The sequence below is a fragment of the Schistocerca serialis genome, chromosome 2 (genome assembly GCF_023864345.2).
Source record: "Schistocerca serialis cubense isolate TAMUIC-IGC-003099 chromosome 2, iqSchSeri2.2, whole genome shotgun sequence".
NCBI classification, from domain to species: Eukaryota; Metazoa; Arthropoda; class Insecta; order Orthoptera; family Acrididae; genus Schistocerca; species Schistocerca serialis.
In genome coordinates this window covers 463156519-463182583 of record NC_064639.1, presented here as the reverse complement: position 1 = coordinate 463182583, position 26065 = coordinate 463156519, and the positions used below count along the sequence as shown (strand labels likewise).

General features: G+C 39.6%; 1 protein-coding gene and 1 non-coding gene across 3 annotated transcripts in view; one reads left to right on the top strand and one right to left on the bottom strand.

Annotated features, from left to right (window-relative positions):
- LOC126457366 (growth hormone-inducible transmembrane protein-like) overlaps positions 1-26065 on the bottom strand; it is an 87889-nt gene that overhangs the window by 28452 nt on the left and 33372 nt on the right. For both annotated transcript variants that reach the window (XM_050093610.1, XM_050093609.1), the window contains exons 3-5: positions 7568-7679; positions 7348-7489; positions 6971-7146 (exon numbers count right to left, since the gene is read on the bottom strand). In XM_050093610.1, the coding sequence (XP_049949567.1) occupies positions 6971-7146; positions 7348-7489; positions 7568-7679 (430 nt within the window). The remainder of the gene's footprint in view (positions 1-6970; positions 7147-7347; positions 7490-7567; positions 7680-26065) is intronic.
- On the top strand, positions 24414-24488 carry Trnas-cga (transfer RNA serine (anticodon CGA)). The gene has a single exon. It is a non-coding gene; the product is annotated as a tRNA-Ser (tRNA).

Sequence of the window (26065 nt, the reverse complement as noted above, 5' to 3'; positions counted from 1 at the left end):
GTTATACCACCGTATATACCTAAAATTTTGATTATGCTGGAACATTTGTTCTGACAAAATTCATCTGTTTCATGATGCTGCCAGTTCATTTAGTGAGTGCAAGTTGGGGTTTAAGACATTTTTGAGGAATTTTATGTTTTGTGTGGGTAACACTTCTAATCGTTTTTCTGGCCAATACAATGTAGGTTGTGAGAACTGGATCATGGCCGTACCTGTAATAGTAGCTGGAAAGACGAAACTGCGCTCTTGTTTTATCATTATTAAAATACCACTGTATCACAGTTCTACTGTGGTCAAGACCACGAGATTTCCATTTCGATAACAGTTTACGTTGACAACTTCCAGTGAAAAAACTTAAAAAATACAATGTGCTACCACTCTGGAAATGTGGTTTTGGGGATAGACTTTCCTCTGAAACTCCAATAAATCTGTTTTCTATAATAACCGTACCTTACATGCCTCTACATTAGCCTGTATCACACAAGAGAACAAACTTCCATGCTTTCTCTTATATATACTTTTAACTCTGCTAATGACATGAGGACATAAGCCTCTCTCTGTTCCGAGATTAAACAATATTTCTTGCATCTGTATTTATATCCACTTATTTACAGTTCCTTATTTTATCTGATAAGGGTGAATGGTACAATGCAGGTATTGTGCATTCCTGCCCTTTATCGGAAAGTGAATGGATCACACAGTTTGGCCTATCTTCTGGAGCAACTTCTACTTTGTAATACCTGCTTCTTAGATCCACTGTTTAAAGTATCTACATTGCCCATATTGTCTTATGTGTCTGAATTAATGGGCACAGGATATGCATCAGGGGCAATTTTGGTGTTCAAATATCTCTAATCACAACAAAATACGAGGTGTGGCTAGAAAAAAACCGGACTAGTACTGGTGAAACAATAAAATGAATGCAATAAGGCTGAAAGTCGCGTGGCCTGTCACGTGACTCTCGCTCCGCCTACTGCTCGAGTTTCATCTGCCTCCTGCACTCAGTCTGCCCGTGGCGTCTGTTTTAAGTAGTTGACGTTTTGTCTGTGCGTCGGAAAATGTTGAGTGTACAGAAAGAATGGCGTGTTAACATCAAATTTTGTTTCAAACTAGGAAAATCTGCAAGTGAAACGTTTGTAATGTTACAACAAGTGTACGGCGATGATTGTTTATCGCGAACACAAGTGTTTGAGTGGTTTAAACGATTTAAAGATGGCCGCGAAGACACCAGTGATGACACTCGCACTGGCAGACCATTGTCAGCAAAAACTGATGCAAACATTGAAAAAAATCGGTAAACTTGTTCGACAAGATCGCCATTTAACAATCAGAGCAGTGTCTGAGTTAACAGGAGTTGACAAGGAAAGTGTTAGGCAGATTCTTCATGAAAGTTTCAACATGAACAAAGTATGTTCAAAAATGGTTCCAAAGTGTCTCACAATTGAACACAAGGAACGCCGAAGAATGATTTGTTTTGACATCCTGGAAAACATTGAAAGTGATCCCACCTTCTTACAAAATGTTATTACTTGCGATGAATCGTGGTTTTTTTACTTACGATCCCGAAACTAAACGCCAATCGATGCATTGGAAAACTCCTGGTTCTCCACGACAAAAAAAAAAGCACGAATGTCAAAATCGAAATTCAAGGCAATGATGATTGTTTTTTTGACATCAAAGGGATTCTGCACATTGATCGGGTACTAGAGGGACAAACAGTGAATCAGCATTACTACATTAGCGTCCTGGCTACCTTATGTGAGCGAGTATGGAGAAAACGGAATGATTTGTGGAGAAAAAAGTCATGGATCCTTCACCAAGACAATGCCCCAGCTCACAGTGCGTTGTCAGTGAAGACGTTTTTGGCAAAACACAACATTCCCATCTTAGATCATCCACCCTACTCACCTGATTTGGCCCCCTGTGACTCTTTTCTTTTCCCTAAGGTCAAGTCAGCTTTGAAAGGAACTAGATTTGAGACTGTTGAAGCAGTAAAAGAAAAAGCGACGGAAGTAATGTATGGGCTTACCGAAAATGATCTGCAGCATTGCTATGAACAGTGGAAAATTCGTATGGAGCGGTGTAGAGACCGAGGAGGAGAGTACATTGAAGGAGATAACATGAAATTGTAAATAATTGTAAATAAATGTTTTTTCCAGCATCAGTCCGGTTTTTTTCCTAGCCGCACCTCGTATGTACTACTTAGTACCATCAAGTGATTTTTTCAGGGTGATGACAACATTTGCACTTCCTGGACTATTACTATGTTCTATTATTCCTTCTGACAGCTGTTGGTCAATAAAGTCTTTCATCAATAATTGTGAATGCTAGGATACACAGTACGGTTTCCTACAGACTGGAGCATTGTAACCTATGGGTCTATGATGGTATTATTATGTGTAACAGGTATCACTGGTAAGGGCTTTTTGTGTCAAATCAAAATTATAGTAACAAAGCTTGTTGATCATTTCTTTGCAAGTGATCAATTTTCGAACATAATTGAGAAACACTAATGGTTTCACTGTGGCTCCGATCATTACACATGACCTATCAATGTCTTCATCCAGAACGTCTAAATTAGCAGCCATCCAAACCACCTTTCCTTTACCTAGAGGTACATTATCATGGGAATCCGTCTCTTATCATATGTGTTAGTTAACAGCCTAGTTGGTAACACCTCCACAATAAGTGTACCTTGCAACATTACCTCACTTGCAGTTGTTCTCATTAGAATCAAGAGTTCCACTGAACTCAATCCTTGGATAACAGAAGAAATATTGAATTTAATTGATGAAAGGAGAAAATATAAAAATGCAGTAAATGAAGCAGGAAAAAAAGGAATACAAACGTCTCAAAAATGAGATCGACAGGAAGTGCAAAATGGCTATGCAGGGATGGCTAGAGGACAAATGTAAGGATGTAGAGGCATATATCACTAGGGGTAAGATAGATACTGCCTACAGGAAAATTAGAGAGATCTTTGGAGAGAAGAGAACCACTTGTATGAATATCAAGAGCTCAGATGGAAACCCAGTTCTAAGCAAAGAAGGGAAAGCAGAAAGGTGGAAGGAGTATATAGAGGGTCTATACAAGGGCGATGTTCTTGTGGACAATGTCATGGAAATAAAAGAGGAGGTAGATGAAGATGAAATGAGAGATATGATAATGCAAGAAGAGTTTGACAGAGCACTGAAAGACCTAAGTCGAAACAAGGCCCCGGGAGTAGGAAACATTCCATTAGAACTTCTGACGGCCTTGGGAGAGCCAGTCCTGACAAAACTCTACCATATGGTGAGCAAGATGTATGAGACAGGCAAAATACCTTCAGACTTCAAAAAGAATATAATAATTCAAATCCCAAAGAAAGCAGGTGTTGACAGATATGAAAATTATTGAACTATCAGTTTAATAAGTCACAGCTGCAAAACTAACACAAATTCTTTACAGACGAATGGAAAAACTGATAGAAGCCGACCTCGGTGAAGATCTGTTTGGATTCCACAGAAATGTTGGAACACGTGAGGCAATACTGACCCTACGACTTATCTTAGAAGAAAGATTAAGGAAAGGCAAACCTACGTTTCTAGCATTTGTAGACTTAGAGAAAGCTTTTGACAATGTTGACTGGAATACTCTCTTTCAAATTCTGAAGGTGGCAGGGGTAAAATACAGGGAGCGAAAGGCTATTTACAATTTGTACAGAAACCAGGTGGCAGTTACAAGAGTCAAGGGGCATGAAAGGGAAGCCAGTGGTTGGGAAGGGAGTGAGACAGGGCTGTAGCCTCTCCCCGATGTTATTCAATCTGTATATTGAGCAAGCAGTAAAGGAAACAAAAGAAAAATTCGGAGTAGGTATTGAAATCCATGGAGAATAAATAAAAACTTTGAGGTTTGCCAATGACATTGTAATTCTATCAGAGACAGCAAAGGACTTGGAAGAGCAGTTGAATTGAATGAACAGTGTCTTGAAAGGAGGATATAAGATGAACATCAACAAAAGCAAAATGGGGATAATGGGATGTAGTCGAATTAAGTTGGGTGATGCTGAGGGAATTAGATTAGGAAATGAGACACTTAAAGTAGTAAAGGAGTTTTGCTATTTGGGGGGCAAAATAACTGATGATGGTCGAAGTAGAGAAGATATAAAATGTAGACTGGCAATGGCAAGGAAAGAGTTTCTGAAGAGGAGAAATTTGTTAACATCGAGTATAGATTTAAGTGTCAGGAAGTCGTTTCTGGAAGTATTTGTATGGAGTGTAGCCATGTATCGAAGTGAAACATGGATGATAAATAGTTTGGACAAGAAGAGAATAGAAGCTTTCGAAATGTGGTACTATAGAAGAATGCTGAAGATTAGATGGGTAGATAACACAACTAATGATGAAGTATTGAACAGAATTGGGGAGAAGAGGAATTTGTGGCGCAACTTGACAAAAAGAAGGGATCGGTTAGTAGGACATGTTCTGAGCCATCAAGGGATCACAAATTTGGCATTGGAGGGCAGCGTGGAGGGTAAAAAATCGTAGAGGGAGACCAAGAGATGAATACACTAAGCAGATTCAGAAGGATGTAGGTTGCAGTAAGTACTGGGAGATGAAGCAGCTTGCACAGGATAGGGTAGCATGGAGAGCTGCATCAAACCAGTCTCAGGACTGAAGACAACAACAACAACAACAACAACAACAACAAAAGATAAATTTTGGCATGATGTTTCCAAAGAAAGACAATTCCAAAAATCATAGAATAATCTTAATTAACATTTGACAACACTTCCCTGTATCCTCGAAAACACTTGGCTCCAATGCTAAAGTTGAGCAGTGTTGTGCCTAATGACTTCACGTCATTGCCACTTGCTTCACATAACCTGTACTGTGGAAACCCAAGTCTCTTTCTGCCTCATGGTTCTAGACTAGCTAACGGCATGTGTGTGCCAGTGATCACTAAAAACTTATGTTTCTTTCCCTGCACTACGGCTGATAAACAGCATTTTGTCTCTGCATACATATGTACAGTGTTCCCTTCTACTGGGAATGCCTCCTGACAGGTAATGCCGTCCCGTTTCAGTTTCATGGACACTTTTTTGGTAATATTTTCCTTGTTTCTTATTCCTGCACTCTTGTGCCTTATGACCAACTTGATCAGACTCTTAACAATCTGGTTGGCAAAACTGCTTTTGCAGATGATCCTTACATCCATATCCCTACGGCTACTTCAGAGGCGAAGATTCCATGGTTATTACGCACTTTCATACCAATATCAATTTCCTCCTACAGTGTGGCAATCCTAATAGCTTCGGTCAGGTCAGATCAGTTCTCCACCCTGACTGCATGACATGTCAGCTAGGACACCCTGTAAGGAAACATGGAGCCCCTATTTTCAGCTTCCTGCACAGTAACTGCACCAGCTTCTTCCTGTAGTGTCAGCTTGTATGTTTGTGCATTAATCTTCCAGATTCTATCCCAAAATATTCTGCTGACTCATTAAGATTCTACTCAATTTCCCTCTAAAAATCTCTCACTGTTTTGCACCTGATAGCACTGGTGCAAACCATCATCCAGCTCCTGGAACATTACTACCTTGCTAAGAACATCGCAATACATTACATATGCTCTAGCTTCGCACATTAATTGTAAGTTAGTCATACGCATAACTTTCATTTGTCCAAATGCACCTTTCAGCAGTAGCTAATACATCTCTAATGAACATAGTGATGTCACCATTTCAGGCCTCCAGGTTGTTGCCTTTCCACTATATTGGAAGGCTGATAGGTGATCTTGTGAAACTTTCACTCTCTCTTACAAAATCAAGTTGTGCTATTACAAAGACATGACGTATTATCCTCGCTGAGGTCACATTGCTGAGTTAACGATTGCGGCCCCTCTCTTGCATGAAACGAGGCAATATCTTCTGGTTTGTTCTACATCATGCACTGTCAGCTTTCTGCTCATTTGCCATTTTGATTGTGGCAAGGGGTCTTTGCCTGGCTTGGCTTGATGCTAGACGGAGAGGACTTTGAGGAAATTTTAAATTTGCCCATAATACATTTCTGCTGTGTATGACAATGCACACTGCTAATGGTGTTATTACTCCAGGAGCATAAACATGTACAAATAGCATTTACTTTTAGTCCATGGCAGAGTCCAGAATTATAAGGTTTTTAGCAAATAACTAATTAAAAGGAATAGAGTGAAAAAAATAATTAGAAGGCGAATGCTAGTTGGAAGCAATTATTAAAGGATCCAGAAGAGTTTATAAGAATAGGGTAAAAAGGACTTGCTTAAAAGAAATGCCAGAAATAAAACAGCTGAGCTGATGGCAGTTCTCACAACAAGGACTGAAAATGAATTTTACAGTTTTGGAGGGAAGCCAGTGAGAGTTAATGTAAAAATCTCAAACCCCAGGAAAAACAAATTGGATGTTTGGGTAGCACATCCAACAAAATTGGACAAACAGGGTTTGGCTAGGTTGTAAATATTCAACATGTGCATTTTTATTAGATGACTCTCACCAAAAATAAGATTAAAAAGAAAATTAAATAATTGAACAAGAAAAGACTTATTGAATTTAAAGATTCAAGCATCACATCACATCAAATCATATTCTGAGAGCAAAAAGATGGAAGAAAGTCCTGTAAGCTAATGCAATCATCGTTAAGTCATAATTTTTATGGCTAGGTGTAGTGACTAATTCAATACAATTAGCCTACACGAGATAACTGGTAAGAGTTGTCTTCTGTTTACTTTACTGTTTTCCAGTAATATCAACAACTCTTCATGAACACACAGATCCTGTGACTTTATATTCTAGTTTTTAAATCAAGGTTCCTGAGGCAGCACACATGCAAAGACAACATCTAAGCAACACTACATGTCAAAACTAGGATGCTGTTTTACTAATAGACATTTCCATATTTGTAATAGTATTAATAACAACAGATTTAAAATCATGAGATGAATCAACACATCCTTACCAAGCAGCCCTTATGAGCACTGGCCCACCAACAAAACAAATAGGAGCGATGAAAGCACCCAACACAGCAGAATGTGCAAGCCAAGCCATCTGCTTCACTCCGAAACCTTTCTGATAAGGGATGCTTTGAACAATTACGTTGGTTCCAATAAGTGCTGCAAATGACAAAGCAATTGCCTGGAAATAAATAAATAAATAAATAATAACAACAATAAAATAATAATAATAAAAATAATAACAGTGGTAAAAATGCCACAAGAAATCAATTTCACAGCACAAACTGAGTAATTTTCAGTGCAGCATTATTAACAGAGTGTTAAATTTAAAAGCGAACTACAATTTGCAAGTGTATGCATAAAGATAAATCATTTAACTTACACCAAATGAATTCTTTGTGACCAAACTCATGACTCTGGGAGACCGCAGAGCTGCAGCAGCACTTGCAGCAGTCACCACTATAGAACCACCAAAATACATGTATGTATCTCTAATTCTCTGCTTCACATATTCTGGCCAAAATCTGAAAACAAATGAAGTAATTATAGCAGTACAAAAGCAAATAAAACCTTGCAAATACAGGTAAACAGAGAGAACTTACGTAGCATGGTCAATAGCTCCAGTTTGTTTCGATAGTCCCAAGCCATAGAAACAGAGTGCTCCTAACCCCAGTGCCGCTCCTCCTGCTACAGCTCCTTTGCCAATATTGAAAGCTAAAAATTAAGCACAATGTTTTCTGGGATTTATCAAATGAAGTGGAGCACACTAAGATGTGTTAAACATAACTATGAAAAAGAAGTTAAATTAAAAATCTTAGCTAATTAGTACACCATCACTTTTTAGTGGTCTTTAGTACACATTAGATATGGAGAATATATAGATTTTGTTATTAAAGAACTATTGAGAGTAGGTATGAATGGAAGGAAACTGAATGATATTTTTAGAATTATCAGAACCTGTAACATGTCAAAATAATATTGCACAGTATCTTACGGTACATGTGTTGCCTCAACTCATTACAGATAGAATTGCAGCCACATCTGAAATTAAAAGGAATGGATATGCTAGCCTAATGTTTCACGTGTTGTGTGTGTTGCATGTGTATTGTTGTAGAGGAAGGCAGATTCAGGAGAAAGTGAGAATGCTGCCATGCCTGGTGGAATCAGAGAAACTTGTATAACTATGCATGAGCAGCAAAGATGCAACACAGGCAGCTGGAATGGGCTGCTATTTCACACTGAAGTGGCTGAATTCACTAATCCTTACATTATTAAAAGCAGCCTCATGTTCTTCATTTGTTAGTGTTATTGGTTCCACTATGATTTTACATGTTGGTAAGAGTAGTATAATTCTGAACAGAGATGAATACAGTGTTAGAAGAAATATATGTTGCTCCGTACCAAATCAGGTTGTAGAGGTATTGGTTAGCCAAGTTCAACCTAGATGTTGATTTACTGATGATATTAACAGTTCAGTCATTATAAATCAGGAATTTGGTGACATTTCCTATGGTTCCAGAGGAAAACTTGTGTGAGGAAGCTTGTTATAAAGGGAGTGCATTCAAGTTGGATCCTGTGCAGCTTCAGAGAGCTGCTAAGGCATAGTTATTCAATTCTGATCCAGAAGAGATTCAAATGAGAAGTTGCATTATGACAAGCTGCCTATAGTGGTGTAGGAAGTTTGGGTATTTGTTATTTAGAGCTGGTTTGGTTTCCAGTTCTGTTCCAGTTTTCAAGCTAGTGTCCTGTTGTGACATTCTCGTAGGGAGTGTGTTTCAGTTTCTGACGACCTGTGGTACATGGTGCCCAGAAGATCAAAAGGTGACTCTTTGTGCTCAGTTCGCAGGGCAGGCATTAGATAAGTTGCTCTAGAACTTTTCGATTTTGTGATACCAGACTCTTAGCCCACAAGCACACAAATTAACTCCTTAGTTGACAACGTAATATCTGTATACAGTTACTGACTTGTTATTTTGTCTTTCCAAGTAATGAGATATTTCAATAACACAATTTTTACTATCTGAAATAAAATACAAAGAGAAAAGGCAATAAAAAAGAAAAAGAATATAGTATTTGCTGAATACTTTATTACTCATGATTTAGTTTGCTTTCAACAATGTAGTAACAAAAAAATCAGAACTCAAAAGATGACCACATATATAAAGAAATTACATGTGCTTATATGCACATATAATCAGATATTTTAAGTTATCACTGGTATAACTAATGAGTTCATATTCTAAAATTTATGAAGAAAGGAAAAAAGTGGACATATTATGGAAGGTATTTCGTTTTGCTTACAAGTAACAAATTATTGGGACAGTTGATGCTATATCACTGACTAATCCATAGCCAAAATTTGTTTATGAGAGATATTAAACTTAGATTAGCAGAAGGATTTTCGGAAATATATGCTATTGTAAGTAAATCTGCAAAGGAATTTGCTTGCTTTTAAATACAAAATAAACACTGGGCACATTTCACCTACGATAATCACAGATTACTAGAATTTTTCTACTGTTACGTATTTGTTTGGGAAGGGCTACAGACAGTGATATTTTGATTTTTGTATGCCTTTTGCAAAAGGTTCAAGAATACTACAAATATTTAATATTATAGAATATGATTTTTTAGTAAATAATCAATTGCACTGGAGAACAGAAAATGTTTAATTAAACTAGTAAAGTACACAAAGTAGGACATTTGAATAGTCTGGTACAGTTTTTAAGGCTAAGACAAGGTAGCTGAGAGACTGGTCCTAGTTTTACTATCCAAACTAAGACAAACAGTGGTAGAACAGATAAAAAAATCTGCTGACCAAGTGGCGGCAGAATACGCACATCGAAGGAGGTTATAATTTTGCAAGCTTTTGGAGCCAGTGGCTTCTCCTTCCAGTGGAATGGTTGAAGGGGAAGGAAGACGGCTGAAGGAAAAGGACAGGAGAAGTCTAGGAAAAGAAGCAGCAGATTTCAGAAAAGTCACCCAGGTCAGGGGAGACTTACTAAACAGGATGAGGAGGAAAGACTGATTGTTGGGAACTGCTCCAGATGAGATTTGAAAACCTGAGAGCTTGAAGGTCGAAGACAGAGTAATATGCAAGACAAATTACAGCTAAAACACTGTGCACGAGTTAATAAGAGTGAACAGCTATATACATTGTATGTAACATAGGTGGGAGGGTGCAGCAAAAAGTAGACAAGTCAGAAAATGAAATATGTAGAAAACTAGAGTGAAGAAAGGAGTAGTTACTGTGAAGAAATGCTAATACAGAAGAAATTAACGTAAATTAAGGCCAAGTGGGCGGTGAGAAACAAGGACATGGTGTAGCGTTCGTTCCCACCCTCGGTGTTCTGAGAAGCTAGTGTCTGGGCGAGGACTCCAGATGGCATGTGGGATCTTCATTGCAGATGCAGAGGTGTCAGGTAGCTGGCGTACAGCTTTCCTAACATACTCCTTTTGGTCAAGCACTACAGTGGTAGATCCTTTGCCTGCTGCAAGGATAATGATGGAGTCATCAGCTTCTAGGGAACACTGAGCCTGGAGTTCTGTAAAGGACAGGTTAGGGTCATGTTGTAGGGACCTGAGGAAGGGTTGTAAAGCAATACTGGTTGTGAGGAATTCTTAGCAGGCTTGTAAGGGATGATTTTGAGGTAGTAATGGTGGATCAAGTTGAGATGGTGGCTGGAAGTGTTCAAGGCAGGGTTCAATGTCAAGTTTGCTGTTGGAATGGTTTTTGGATTGGCTTGCAAAGTGATATTTCCACTTGACATTACATGTGAAAAAAGATGGGTCCTTCACCAAGGCAGCATGATTAAATGCAGGTTTAGAGCTGGAAGTGAGACCCTTGGATAATACAGATAATTAAGGAGGGGAGAGTGCTTTAGATTAGAGGTTGAGAATACGCTGCTGTTGTGACTGGTTCTTGTAATTATGGGTTACTCTTGGTCTGGGAGGCAGTGGTGAAGGCTGTGGGATGTTAAGGAGGTTGGCCAAGCTCTGTTTATAGGAGAGGAGTAGTGGTTGATGGTGTGACTGTTTAGGGAGCTGCATAGGGACAGGAAGGGAAACAACTGTTCAAGTAGTTTAGAAGGTGGGATAACTCATTGAGGTGAAGTCTGGAATGTTATTGCAGTTTAAAGTCGACTTGGCAGATGATACCATCCGAGGAAACATAAGGACAGATCACTGTAGGATTTAGTAGGAGAAAAGTGTGGTGAGTGTGAATTGGCAGATGAGGCATGTAGTTCACAGATTAGCCGGATAAGAACAAGAGATTGTAAAAGAACCTGGTCTAGAGTAGGATTACATCCTGGAATGGGGTCTTTCAATGTTATGCATTTTGGAGTAACTCCAAGGGACAAGTGAACCTGTGCCACTGAAGGCCAGCTAACACACTTCTGTCCACATTAAACCTACTGACAAACAACAGTACTTAAATTTGTCAGTTGCCCTCCTTTCCATGTCAAAATTCCCTCCCATACATCCCTGGCATTTAAGACAAACACAATTATTCAGATGCAGACTCTTTACAGCAATACACCACACTCACCTTAGCCTTCACTGGACATAATTATCCCACCAACTTAGATCAAAAACATTTTCTGGGCCCTCACATCCAATCCTGGTACTGGTGATCCCTTCAAAAAAACATCTTTGGAGCACACACTTGTCACACGCTATTATGCTGGCCTTGAATGTATTAATCAGCTATTTTGACAAGGCCATGACTTCCTAAAATCATGCCCTGAAATGAGATCCATTCTGTCAGATTTTGCCCACCAGACCTAGAATAGTTTTTCCATTGTCCTGCGCACACAGCTTAAATCTGCGCACACAGCTCAACACTGCTAGAGGTGAAACCGATTCTTACTCATCACACATGACAGCTGTAGATACTCCCATGAAGCTCAACTTTCCCCACCACAAAGATTTTTCACTTTTCAGTTTACGGACAGGTTACAGTTCCCCGTATTTCCTGTACAGTTTCCTTATACGAGTAGACAAAATAATGTCACCGAATTTGAGTCTATATACTGGAGTTATTTTCAGCTTATTAAATGAGTATTTATTTGCAGCTGTTGAATGAACTTACTGTAAAATATGTTCCTATCAACTATGGCTAAGAGGTGTCTAACTTCAGGGAGGATGTAATGGATTTTGGTCCAAAAAAATCAATTTTTCAAAAACATCATTGTTTTGATCTACACAGTTTAATCTATGTTGTGTGTGAATTTTACGGTGATAGCAGCTTTAGAAATGCCTTTAAATTGTCAAACTGATTAACTCTGTACTGGTGGCACTTCCACCTTTTATGACATTTGGGAAACTGCTTGCTTCGGTGGAGTTTTTGTCAGTGTGAAGCCTATCTTCATTCTATATATTTGCCTGACATCTATATCTCTGGCTAACATCTTTGCTGTAAAACTTTCTTAGATGTGCTTTATTTATGTTTTGGCAATACTAACACACATTAGTAGGTGGAAGACTGAATTCGCAAATCTTTACGTGGAAATCAAGATTTATGCATAATGGGTGGTGGAAAAGCTGTATTAAGGAAACAGAGGTTTCACAGAAATCAATTTACCAACAAAAAAGAGAAAGCAGCTCGAAATGAAGAACATAAGCTCTCGGCTTCAGTGTCGAAACTTGGGACAGGAAAATTGTACAGGTTCGTGAATGATGTTGGTATGGGTACCACTGGAGTCAGACTTATTGATTTAGAGCTTCTCTGCCAGGCTATAAAGGTTTCATGTTCATGGGTTAGCTGTAAAAATATGAAATGCATGATTATTTTTGAAGAAAAAAAAAGTGGGTAGCTTGTGATTTTAAACTGGTGGGTGGATATGAATTTTTATTTCCCTCCTCCAAAGAAAACTGACACTGGTACCTACTATAGCAATTTTAGGTTAGCATATGCTCAGATGCCTTGGACAGGACAGGGAAGGAGGCAATTTATTGTGTGGTTTTCTGAGCATGCCTCCACCCTTGTGCAAAGTTTGAAAAAATAAATAAAGAAATGTCTGATGCCATATGTGATACTGCCAAAGTTTCTATGAAGAAAGCAGTGGAGGAATTGGTGGAAATAGACCAAAAAGAAATGTATCCTGGGGTAGATATTCATGACAGTGAATCTCCTGCATATGTTACTGACCTGTGCTTGTCTGTAGATGGAACCTGGATGTAAAGGGGTCTCACATCTGTTATTGGTATTGACTCTGGCAAAGTTTTAGATGTAGAAATTATGTTTAAATACTGCCACCAGTGTGCAACAAGGAAAATGTTCAACAATGAAGACAGTGAGAAACTGTAGCAAGAAAAGCATGCAGCAGCATGCTCTAAAAATTATAGTGGCTCTAGTGTGGACATGGAGGCTACTGCAGTTGTGAGGATATTCTCCAGATCTGAGGACCAGTACAGTGTTAGATATACTAAATATTTTGGTGATGGGGACTGTTCTTCGTTCAAAGCTGTAACAGATAAAAATCCATACAACACAACAATAGAACAGCTGGAATGAGTTGGCCACATCCAAAAGAGGCTTGGTGGTAGGCTTCTTCGCTTGCTGAAAGAAAGGAAAGGTGAATTACTTGAGGATGGAAAACCACTAGGAGGAAATGGCAGGTTTACTCTAAAATAAATGGATTCTCTTCAATTATCCACTAGGAGGAAAAGGCAGGTTTACTCTAAAATAAATGGATTCTCTTCAATTATTTTATGGGAGAGCTATCAGGAAAAATCACACAATTTAGAGGCAATAAGGCATGCTCTGTAGGCAGTTTTCCCCCACAAACTATCCACTGACCAAACACCAATGCACAATCTGTGTCCGAAAGACAATTGGTTTAAGTTCAACAACAGAAATGAGATGCATTCACATAAACACTCATTCACCCTGATTTACTGAGGAAGTGTCTTCACGGAAAGACAAAAAATGCAAATGAAAGCCTCCATAATTTACTTCGGATTAGATGCTCAAAAAGGACATTTTGTCGACTAAGTACTCAAAATAGGTGTCTATGATGCAGTTTTATGTTAACAATAATGGACATAACGGCAGAACTGAAGTGCTGAAGAGAGTTGGTATAGATCAAGAAAGCTAAGAGATCAGTGTTTTACCTGCAAATGCAGGCCAGGCAGATTTGAAGAGGCGAGAAGAGAAACCTGGAGGGTGAGGTGTATCAGTATGGAGGATTTTAAAATTGAGGTAAGCTTATTACAAGTAGAAGTATGAGAAGAAAAATCTTTGAACATGCACATTTTTATGTTATTAGAAATCTTTTCTCAAAAAGTATACGCGTTAATGCTATGAAATTTTCAGGAACTGTTTGGAATGTGTTGCTGTCTCCCTCTAACTAAAAAACACGAGATCCTCCAATTACATTCTGATTTTTAGATGGTTTTATGTAGATAAGGTTAATTTTGGATGTACAAAATTAAAAACTCTGTTAATGATACAATTTGTACCATCAATTAATAACCGTAGTTCAGTGGTCTTATAACCTTCTCAGGACACTACATTAAAATTTTCAGATTAATTGCATGATTAGAATTTGAATTATGACTTTTTATAAAAAGACAATAAAAAATTAAAAATTCAAGTTTTTGGCAGGATATTAATCCTGCATATTTTTATTATATTTATCCGTTAAAACACATCTCTTTTGCTTTACACATGCAAAATTTTAGATTTGTACATTAATAAATATGGCTATGCGATTTTTTAAATAAATGCTTACATTTTCCATTACATTCCCCCTCCCCATTTATGTGTGATGTTAGTGACCTTTGCAATTTTGAAAGGGGGGGGGGAGGGGGGGGGAGAGATTTGATTGCTACATGTGGCACTTTGCTGCCATCTGTCTTCAACAGGGTATTGTAAAGCTGTGCATTTGTGTTGTCACTCTGTGGTAAATTAATGAACGACCAGAAAGTTAATGAACTTATCTCACTATTAATTACACTACTGGTAGACTGCATAAATCTCTTCCATTCAGTAATTGCCGACACCCGAGTGGGCTGCACTGAGAGGAGCCCCTTACCACAAATCCACAGTATATCTTGCAAAATTGGTGTGAATATGTCTGGTGGAATTAAAAATCTGAAGTTCCAATACACGTAGGACACCTTCCTGTGTTTGAGAGGAGAGATCTACTTGTGTTGCAGAAGCATAAAGAATTTAAGCCTCTGGTCCTCTTCAAACATTTGGCAATACATTTGATATCCCAAATGCTGTGGAGTATTTCAGTCAGTGATAGCAGAGAATGAAATTGACATCGTAAAATATACAGGGTGGTCCACTGATAGTGACTGGGCCAAATATCTCATGAAATAAGCATCAAACGAAAAAAAACTACAAAGAACAAAACTCGTCTAGCTTGAAGGTGGAAACCAGATGGCGCTGCCATAGGCCAAACGGATATCAACTGCATTTTTTAAAATAGGAACCCCCATTTCTTATTACATATTTGTGTAGTATGTAAAGAAATAGGTATGTTTTAGTTGGACCACTTTTTTCGCTTTCTGATAGATGGCGTTGTAATAGTCATGATACTAGAAGCAAAAAAGTCGCAATAAACATACGATTGAAAATGTATACCTTAAGAGCTACTAGCAGTTTTCCCCATCTTCAATCTGTGAAACAAATCTATTTTACTTCAAGTTCTTTGCTTTACATATTTTTGGAAGCTGGTAATATGGGGGGGGGGGGGGGGGGGGGGAAAATCCTATAAGCATGTGCTATCAAATGCATTCCTTAAGAGCTATGAGCACTTGTTCATATTTTTTTACTTTGAAACACAACTCTTCTAATGATCAAGTGCTCGTAACATTTGAGATATGCATTTTAGAGCACATGTTTGCTGGTCTTTTTTTTTCTTGTTTTAGTCCTTACTACCAATTCCCAAAATATGGAAAGCAAACAACTTGCAGTTAAAGATATTTGTTTCACCGTATCAAAGATGAAAAATTGCTCGTAGCTCTTAAGGTATGCATTTTCAACCCTATATTTACCGAGACTTTTTTGTTTCTAGACTCAAGTACGAAGTACTTTCAACTGTATCCATTTATGCCATTAATTATGATAGACCCTGTAAAACACAGGTTCAGTGAAGTCATTTTGTCTACTCATGCGAGACAACTGGACAGGAAATATTGCAAAATGGAAAGTGCACAGTGCTCAAAGTTGCCTTTCCTGAAAGAATGCTACAGCTGCTGTACAGGACAACTGAGAATCAGTTTTCCCTCTAGCAGTGTAGAACAGTGTGCCCAAATTACGTAGTTTCTGTCCATTTGTTTTTCTTGAATTTGTATTATTAATAACTCTTATCTATATTCCATTTATTGCTAATGCACTTTGTACAAAGTTAACAACTGCTAGACACATCTTAGCACTGTGTCGCAAGTGTTTCGTACGCTGTGCTCTGGAGGCTTTGTGTCACTTTGAGCAACACCCTGTAGTTGCTTCTTGTGGTGTAATGAAGTAGACAGAGTGGGGAAGCAAATGCTTACTGTTCAGTTATCAGACCTGTGAAGGAGGGAAGTGCAAGACCACAACGCAGTGACCTACTTTCTCTACCTTCTAACCTTCACCGCGACCCTTCACCGTTCTATAACCTCAGAACACAATTTATCCCGTAATACGGTGTAGTGTAGTTTATCGCTTTGATGAAGTGATGTGTGGTACATGAATTTTTCTAACTTACAATGACTGTCATTATAAAAAGTTTATTTTCGTAATGTATTAGCTAATCTACTGTTTGGATATGTTTTATTTATGCACACACATCGCAAGATAGATGGATGCAGTATACCTGCAAGCTGGGATGACAATAAACATCGTATTTCGTTTGCAATACCTGCTGGCTGGGTAGTTAATTCCGTGACGTCAGTTCCTGTGTTTGAGGTAGGGAGTGAGACAGATGAAGAGCAGCCCTGGCAAAGCTCGAGACATCAAGGGAAAAAGAGAAAATGTGTTATATGGACACTCTTAATTGAAATCTGTAGATTAAGATGGGGCATTGGTGAATTCTTCTCAGGTTATCAGCCGAGTGGTGGCATCGTCTTGTCGCAACCACTCAGCTGATAACCCGAGAAGAATTCATCAGTGGAATACGCTGAGAAAGACTGCAATCACGTAAGATGGACCATTTTTGGACTTCTTCCTTGTCAATGTTTTTGGTTGTTCTGAATAGTTTAACAACTTCGTAACACACAGTTATTTATAAAAAAGTACAGTATATGAGGTGTTGTTAATAAGCAGCCCTGCCTTATTTCAAGAGCTGGATGTTTGTCTTAACTTCCAGCTGTAAATGCACCACTTTGAGGAAAGTGGTTCAACCAGAACAGACTTGTGAGTGTGCTGAAATAGTAAAGTGAGCAAGCTAGAACAACAGGAAGGTTTAGTTCCCGATCAGACTTTACTTCATCACTTGATGGCATGGTAAAATACCAGGGGAGCATCACATGTGACTGTCGACAACGCACCAGATCAAATATGGCTTTGCTGGAAGTAAATAAGATTAATGAAGAGCAAGACTAGTAACAAGAAATTTGAAATTTCAAGGAGAATTGGTGAATTCTAAGTATGCAGATTTGTGGAAATTGACACCTGTTGGCAATGATAACAAAGATGAACAGCAAAGATTACGTTGCAGTGGAAAATCAACTGCTAGCATTGAGGAGCAAGAATTCTGGAGACATATGGGTAGCTAGTGGCATGTCAACCTACAGCAGTGACAATATCTACTGCGCAATCACTTTCGGTGATACAGCATGACCTACACAACGATACAGCTTCCTGCTGGCATCTAGTCATGCTAAAATCCTGGTAAGTTCTTGTTCTTGTTCTTGTTCTTCTTCTTCGGGGGAAAGAGGGGGGAGGGGGGGGGGAAGGGTGTATTGAGTTCGCAGAAATGATGAACACCATACGAGAACAACACCGCGTCACATAAAAAAAAAAAAAAAAAAAAAAAAAAAAAAAAAAAAATAATAAAGTACAAGAAAGAACTGAATCATCTATAGGTATACTACTTCTAACATAGAAAGAGAGAACAGAGAGATAACTACAGAAAATTTGTAATGGGTTAACTAAGACTGAAAAGGAATTATATACATTTGACACTGCATGAGTTTGGAAGGGGGGGGATTTGAAAGAAGTATAAATTTAGCCAAGATCACTAGCAATTTTTGTTACTACTATGATTGGTTGACTGATCTACACTGTCATCATCGGATTTTTTAACGTTATTGGTTGTACATGCATGTTACATAACTGAAAGTAACAGTGATGTTGTATCAAATAAAATCTGGAAGGTAACATCAGCATGTCATAAAATAACACACAATCAAAACATACAACATGTTGTGCCGATGGCCCAGCACACACTAATCACTTGACACCACAATGGTGACCTTACTAGTCGCCACTGCAGTGTCAAGCCATTAGCATATGCTGGGACATCAGCACATGTTGTATGTTTTGATTATGTGTTACTTTATGCAACATCACTACATGACTCAGTACTTTAAGAAGCACGTACAACTAATAATGATACACGATCCAATGATGGCAACACAGATCTGTCAAAACCATAGTAATAAAGAGAACTGCTAGCGATCTTGGACTGTTAGCTGAGCTGATCGAGGGATAGCAACTGCGAAATGGAACTACTCTATTCAAACGGTTCCATAGATTTAAACCAGATGGGGTGGTTAACTAAGCCTTTACCCAGGAGATGGGATTGATTCGAGGAGTATCGATTTCACATCAAAGCAGCAGGGTGGGGAACAGCTCTTGTTCAAGAATTTGCGTTCCTGGAACTATTTTTAGGAAAAATTTAAAAAGAAGTACTGATCTCTTAATGCTCCACAAAAATGGACACTTGAGCTTCTTGATCCAAGGTATTATAATAGCTGAGGAGTATATTTACAAGTAATTTATGTTTCTAATCATGGAGGAAGGTGTAGTACTTAGTCCAGGGGCATCCTGAAGCATTACTAATAAGGTATCTCTCCTCCAACCTCATGCAGGACCACAGAAACTTACAATTAGTAACAGGAGTTTGTATTAATTGGCATTACATTTAGAGTAAATTTTTAGCTACAAATTACACGGACAATAAAAAAAGGATATTGGCAAAGAAAATAAAAAGATGATCTGAAAACTGATCAATATTTTGGAAAAGAAATTTGTATACATTATACATATTGCTCTACAAAACACATGAGCTGAGTGCGAATAATTACAGAGTTTCAAGTTATCCTTAATGAATTACTTTACCTGTCAAGTAGACTTTCTCCAGAAGTAGTACTGAATAAAAAGTTCACAGGAGAATCAGTGTGTGCGTGTGTGCATGTGCTTGTGCATGCTTGTTCCCTTGATGTTGGGAATGGAGCGAACATAACAGGCAATACACTGTGGTGAAACAGAAGTATCATTTTTTTGAAACCCCCATAATTTTCTTCCATTGTGATATTCAAGTTAAAAATTTGGCTCAAAGGTGCCTACAACCTTCCTCTGTAATGGTTCAAAAGTATTGTGGCCTGCGACATCATTCTTGGGTTGGGCAATGGTTCAAATAGCAATGTGACAAAACGTGCGAAAAAAGGCCACATCTCATATTTTCATGTGAGGTGTTAAATAGGTTAATGGTATCTCATTGGCACCACAACTCCACCCAATGCCATCATGGATTGTCACAATGACAAGGCTGTTATACCTGATCTAATCCACATTTCACCCCTTCTTTTGAAAACTCTGCAATGGAAGTCAGAATCTCAACACCCAGTATTGAAATCATGCTGTTTTCTTACAGGTGGCTGAGGAAAACAATTTAGACACACCACAGCACAGAAACCAACACAAAAAGCTCTCAGGAAGTGGCATAAAGAGTGTCAATGAAACCACCCCTTCCGTTGAGGCACTGATTTGCACACTTTTCGCAGTAAAAAATGACAGTTCTCAATGCGATGAGCGACAGGACAATGTTCTTGACAACATTCGACACTGCAGATGATTCAGTCCTCCTCTAAGAAGATTGTGGAGCTGCAACCCTAATGAACATAATATAATCCCTTTGGAGTGTAGTGCAACAGCAATATTTGGTCTATTATTTAGGGTGGAACCATCAGGGCCCATTCAAAACCAATCAGCAAAATTTGAACATGATCTGAAGCAGTAAAGGGTGTTTAAGCCCTTTGGGGGGGAGGGGGGGGGGCTGCAACGTTGATATATGCGCCAATAAAATATAAAATCACAAAAATCTAAGACTCCCAAGTTCGCAACATTCTCTGTGCCACCAATGCACCTTCGTTGAGTAAAGACTTCAACATGCATTCTGTGGACAGTTCCTCGCAGCTGCAACCCCTTTGGTGAGGGTCACTGAAGGGTGCCACGCTTTCGTGCAATTACAGCGGAAGGTTGTAGGCACCTTTCTTCCAAATTTCAAACTTATACGTGGCAATGGGACACAATTGCTGTAGGGTTTTGAAAAAGACTCTTGTAGTGATTAATTTTAGTTGAGATGACATTTTATAAACCCTTCTTTTTTTTTTTAATTTATCTAACACAAACATCTGCCATGGCATGATTTTATGAAACTTCTTTTGAGATCTTAGTTGGCCACGGGTGGCAGTGGGATGCAGCAGCCGATGTTTTGACATTGGGGCAAGTGCAGAGAGACCTCATTGCCAAACTGCAGCGCCAAGGAATACACCAGACTGAAGATTCCATGAACGCCAAATGAAAAATGCCAAACAACAGAATACCAATCTTGGATGTACATTTTTAGGCAGTCTCCTATCTGAAGCCATGAGACGATACACATTGTGTAACCGAAGTCTGAGGGGGGGATATATATATATATATATATATATATATATATATATATATATATATATATATATATATATAAAAAAATAAAACAAAGATGATGTGACTTACCAAATGAAAGTGCTGGCAGGTCGACAGACACACAAACAAACACAAACATACACACAAAATTCAAGCTTTCGCAACAAACTGTTGCCTCATCAGGAAAGAGGGAAGGAGAGGGAAAGACGAAAGGATGTGGGTTTTAAGGGAGAGGGTAAGGAGTTATTCCAATCCCGGGAGCGGAAAGACTTACCTTAGGGGGAAAAAAGGATGGGTATACACTCGCTCGCACACACACACACACACACACACACACACACACACACACACACACATACATATACAGACACAAGCAGACATATTTAAAGACAAAGAGTTTGGGCAGAGTTGTCAGTCGAGGCAGAAGTGCAGAGGCAAAGACGTTGTTGAATGACAGGTGAGGTATGAGTGGCGGCAACTTGAAATTAGCGGAGATTGAGGCCTGGTGGATAACGGGAAGAGAGGATATATTGAAGAGCAAGTTGCTATCTCCAGAGTTCGGATAGGTTGGTGTTAGTGGGAAGTATCCAGATAACCCGGACGGTGTAACACTGTGCCAAGATGTGCTGGCCGTGCACCAAGGCATGTTTAGCCACAGGGTGATCCTCATTACCAACAAACACTGTCTGCCTGTGTCCATTCATGCGAATGGACAGTTTGTTGCTGGTCATTCCCACATAGAATGGCAGGTCAGTTGGTAGATCACGTGGGTGCTTTCACATGTGGCTCTGCCTTTGATCGTGTACACCTTCCAGGTTACAGGACTGGAGTAGGTGGTGGTGGGAGGGTGCATGGGACAGGTTTTACACCAGGGGCAGTTACAAGGGTAGGAGCCAGAGGGTAGGGAAGGTGGTTTGGGGATTTCATAGGGATGAACTAAGAGGTTACGAAGGTTAGGTGGATGGCGGAAAGACACTCTTGGTGGAGTGGGGAGGATTTCATGAAGGATGGATCTCATTTCAGGGCAGGATTTGAGGAAGTCGTATCCCTGCTGGAGAGCCACATTCAGAATCTGATCCAGTCCTGGAAAGTACCCAGTCACAAATGGGGCACTTTTGTGGTGGTTCTGTGGGAGGTTCTGGGTTTGAGAGGATGAGGAAGTGGCTCTGGCTATTTGCTTCTGTACCAGGTCGGGAGGGTAGTTGCGGGATGCGAAAGCTGTTGTCAGGTTGTTGGTGTAATGCTTCAGGGATTCCGGACTGGAGCAGATTCGTTTGCCACGAAGACCTAGGCTGTAGGGAAGGGACCGTTTGATGTGGAATGGGTGGCTGCTGTCATAATGGAGGTACTGTTGCTTGTTGGTGGGTTTGATGTGGACGGATGTGTGAAGCTGGCCATTGGACAGTTGGAGGTCAACATCAAGGAAAGTGGCATGGGATTTGGAGTAGGACCAGGTGAATCTGATGGAACCAAAGGAGTTTAGGTTGGAGAGGAAATTCTGGAGTTCTTCTTCACTGTGAGTCCAGATCATGAAGATGTCATCAATAAATCTGTACCAAACTTTGGGTTGGCAGGCCTGGGTAACCAAGAAGGCTTCCTCTAAGCAATCCATGAATAGGTTGGCGTACGAAGGGGCCATCCTTGTACCCATGGCTGTTCCCTTTAATTGTTGGTATGTCTGGCCTTCAAAAGTGAAGAAGTTGTGGGTCAGGATGAAGCTGGCTAAGGAAGCCCTGGACGTGCGGGATATTTGTGTCTAAGGAAGTGGCATCAATGGTTACAAGGATGGTTTCTGGGGGTAACGGATTGGGTAAGGATTCCAGGCGTTCGAGAAAGTGGTTGGTGTCTTTGATGAAGGATGGGAGACTGCATGTAATGGGCTGAAGGTGTTGAGATGGGAACTTGCTCTTCAATATATCCTCTCTTCCCGTTATCCACCAGGCCTCAATCTCCGCTAATTTCAAGTTGCCGCCACTCATACCTCACCTGTCATTCAATAACATCTTTGCCTCTGCACTTCTGCCTCGACTGACATCTCTGCCCAAACTCTTTTTGTCTTTAAATATGTCTGTGTGTGTGTGTGTGTGTGTGTGTGTGTGTGTGTGTGTGTGTGTGTGTGTGTACGCGTGCGCGCCCCCCAACTAAACAGCAAAATGGATAAACTAGGAAAAGCAATGGAATTAGGCTTTAAACACGAGAACAACACAGATGATTATTTAAACTTTAATGTGAAATATTCAACAGCAGTGTTGAAAATTTTGATTATTAGTTCAGTGAAGGATACTCGAGGGAGTGAGCATGAAATATTAGAAACAGAAAGAATTCAGAACAAGTTATGATTAAGAACGTAGAAACATTTACATTATTTACAAATGAAAGGAAATCACAATCGGAGAAAGCAGAAGCTAGTGTGGAATGCTCTGGCAGTGGAGGAACTGAACATAATACATATTTATTGTCTAATATGTTAATATATTTTATTACCATTGCAAATTTATCGTCATCTGTAACTACGGGTATGTTACTATCACCTGATACTACTAGTAAGCAACATTATTATTTTAATATTATTTTTGTTATTCTATGGAAAATATTGACAACCTACAGCACGCATCACAAGAAGAAAGCAATTACTTCAGGTGAATATATTATTTTTTATATAATACCAGAGGCTCATTGGGGTTTTGTGGCAGTGAACCATGCAAGTCAACCACTTGGGAGGAATGACATATGTTCTTGTAGTTACTGAATGCTGGTCAATCTAGTAACATTATATCCGATTATGAAAGATACAACCTGCACAGAATAAGATAAAACAGGAAGGAGATGGGAAATAGGAACACTAGAGCAATTCAATGTAGAGGAGACCTTATGTTGTTAGAAAGTGACAAAATAAGTCTAAAAAGTGATAAAGTAACAAAGAAGTTCTATTCTTTATATGTGCGATCATTTGTAAACAAAAAATGTGCCTCATCCGAAGGCGGCTGTGCTCACCAAAGATCTGCAAAAGGAAAAATGAAATGTACAGTACTCAGGATAAAAGTTTTTCATACCTGACAGGAAACTCCCCATCGCACCACCTCCAGATTTAGTGGTAAGATGGCCCTGTGGTAAGCCTATCAAAAACTGTACACAGATCAAGCATGAAAACAGAAAGACGGTATACTGAGCTGGAAAAAAAAAAGAAGAAAACTCGAAACAGTGAATGGTACAAGCTGAAGATGAGCAACATCTAGCAAATGTTAACAGCTGCAGCACTGTGCTTACAGGGTCACGGTGTTGGACTGTGAAGCGGGAGGCCCACGGTAAAACCTCCCTTGGTCCAATATTTTCTTTTTTCCCCCCCTTTTTTTCTCCCACAAAATTATGAACTGTCCATCCGGTCATTGATGTGTCTAGAATGAGATTTTCACTCTGCAGCGGAGTGTGCGCTGATATGAAACTTCCTGGCACATTAAAACTGTGTGCCCGACCGAGACTCGAACTCGGGACCTTTGCCTTTCGCGGCCAAGTGCTCTACCAGTGCTCTACCAGGTAGTTTGGAAGGTAGGAGACGAGGTACTGGCAGAAGTAAAGCTGTGAGTACCGGGTGTGAGTCGTGCTTCGGTAGCTCAGTTGGTAGAGCACTTGCCCGCGAAAGGCAAAGGTCCCGAGTTCGAGTCTCGGCCGGGTACACAGTTTTAATCTGCCAGGAAGTTTCATTGATGTGTCTGTTTGCTATATTCAAATTTGTGTCTATGTTATGGTGTAACGTCTATTTGCAACAGCGAGATGTAAGGAAGGGGCCTACAGGCGTATATACCTCCTGTTTGTTCTACACAAGTACCACAAATTACGACCCTTGCGTTACGTTTTGGAAGTTTTTACTCTTTAATTGCTTTGTTGTAACACAGTCCACATTCGACTATTTGTCATTTTCATTTCTGTGAGAGGTCTATGCGACATCTCGCCTGCTTTCACTATTCATCACATTAACTTGTGACAGTAATATATTCTTACCACATGACTCATACTCTATAACCAATGTACAGTGTGACAATTGCCAAGACTACAGAAGGAGAACAGACATTTCAGAGACCACACGGAAAGTTCATTATTTTTTTTTTTGTAGAGAGGGATGGATGATGATGATGAGGAGGAGGAGGAGGAGGAGGAGGAGGAGGAGTGGACACAAGCAAGATTTGAACACTGATCTACCACTTCGCAACCCAACAACGCGATCATACAACCACGACACCATGATTCTTGCACATCTCAAGCTTGGGCCATTCACTGTTTCTACTTTGCTTCTTTCTTCACAGATCAGTAGACCTCCTTCCTGCTTTCATGTCTGATTTGTGTTCAGTTTTTGACAGGTTCTCCACTGGGCCATTTTGTCACAAAATATGAGGGGGATGTGATGGGGAATTTCCCTTGTGAGTAACTCGAAGTTAAGGTTAAGGTTGATTTATAAACTTTTAAAATTTACAGCACAGGAAATGTCAACTGAAACTTCCAGAGACATATTGGACATTTTGTGAGATAACATTTGGGTCTTTTCGTAGATGTAAAAGAATGATGCATACCTGGCATTTTTGGGCATTATGAGACAAGCATCGAATCCACTCTGGCATAGTGGGAGATGGTTGGTTGGTTTAAATGAGGGGGCAAAGGGAACAATCTACGAGGTCATCATTCCTTGTTCCTAATAAAATAATGTCACAGGTGTGAGAATAAAATAGACGAGACATATAACACAAAGTGGAAACAAAGGAAAGACCACAAGAATGAACGAAAGGCAACGAACACTAAAAGGAACTAAAGAGGACAAGAGAACAACAACAGAGAGATACAAAAAACAGTTAGAAGAGTGTAAAACAAGGAAGCAAATTACAGTGGCTGGCCGACCACGAAAGTAAAAAGGAAAAGCCACCCACCCTGCAACACATTAAAACTTTCCTCTAAAAGCACTAGGGTGGAGGACACAGAAGGACAAAGGACAGGCGCTAAAACTCAGATCGAATGATAAAAACCCACCCTCACAGATGAAACGTAAAACCAAATCAATAAATGAGGTGTTGTCTGCTAAAATCAATGATAAGGAGTCCGGCAACCAAAGATGAAGTGGCAGGGCAGCCAAAGAAGGACATAGCAGAAGAATATGGGCCACTGTCAACTGGGCACTGCACCGACACTGAGGTGGGTCTTCACAGCACAGGAGGTAGTCGTGGGTCGCCCATGCATGGCCAATGCGGAGCCTGCAGAGAACCAC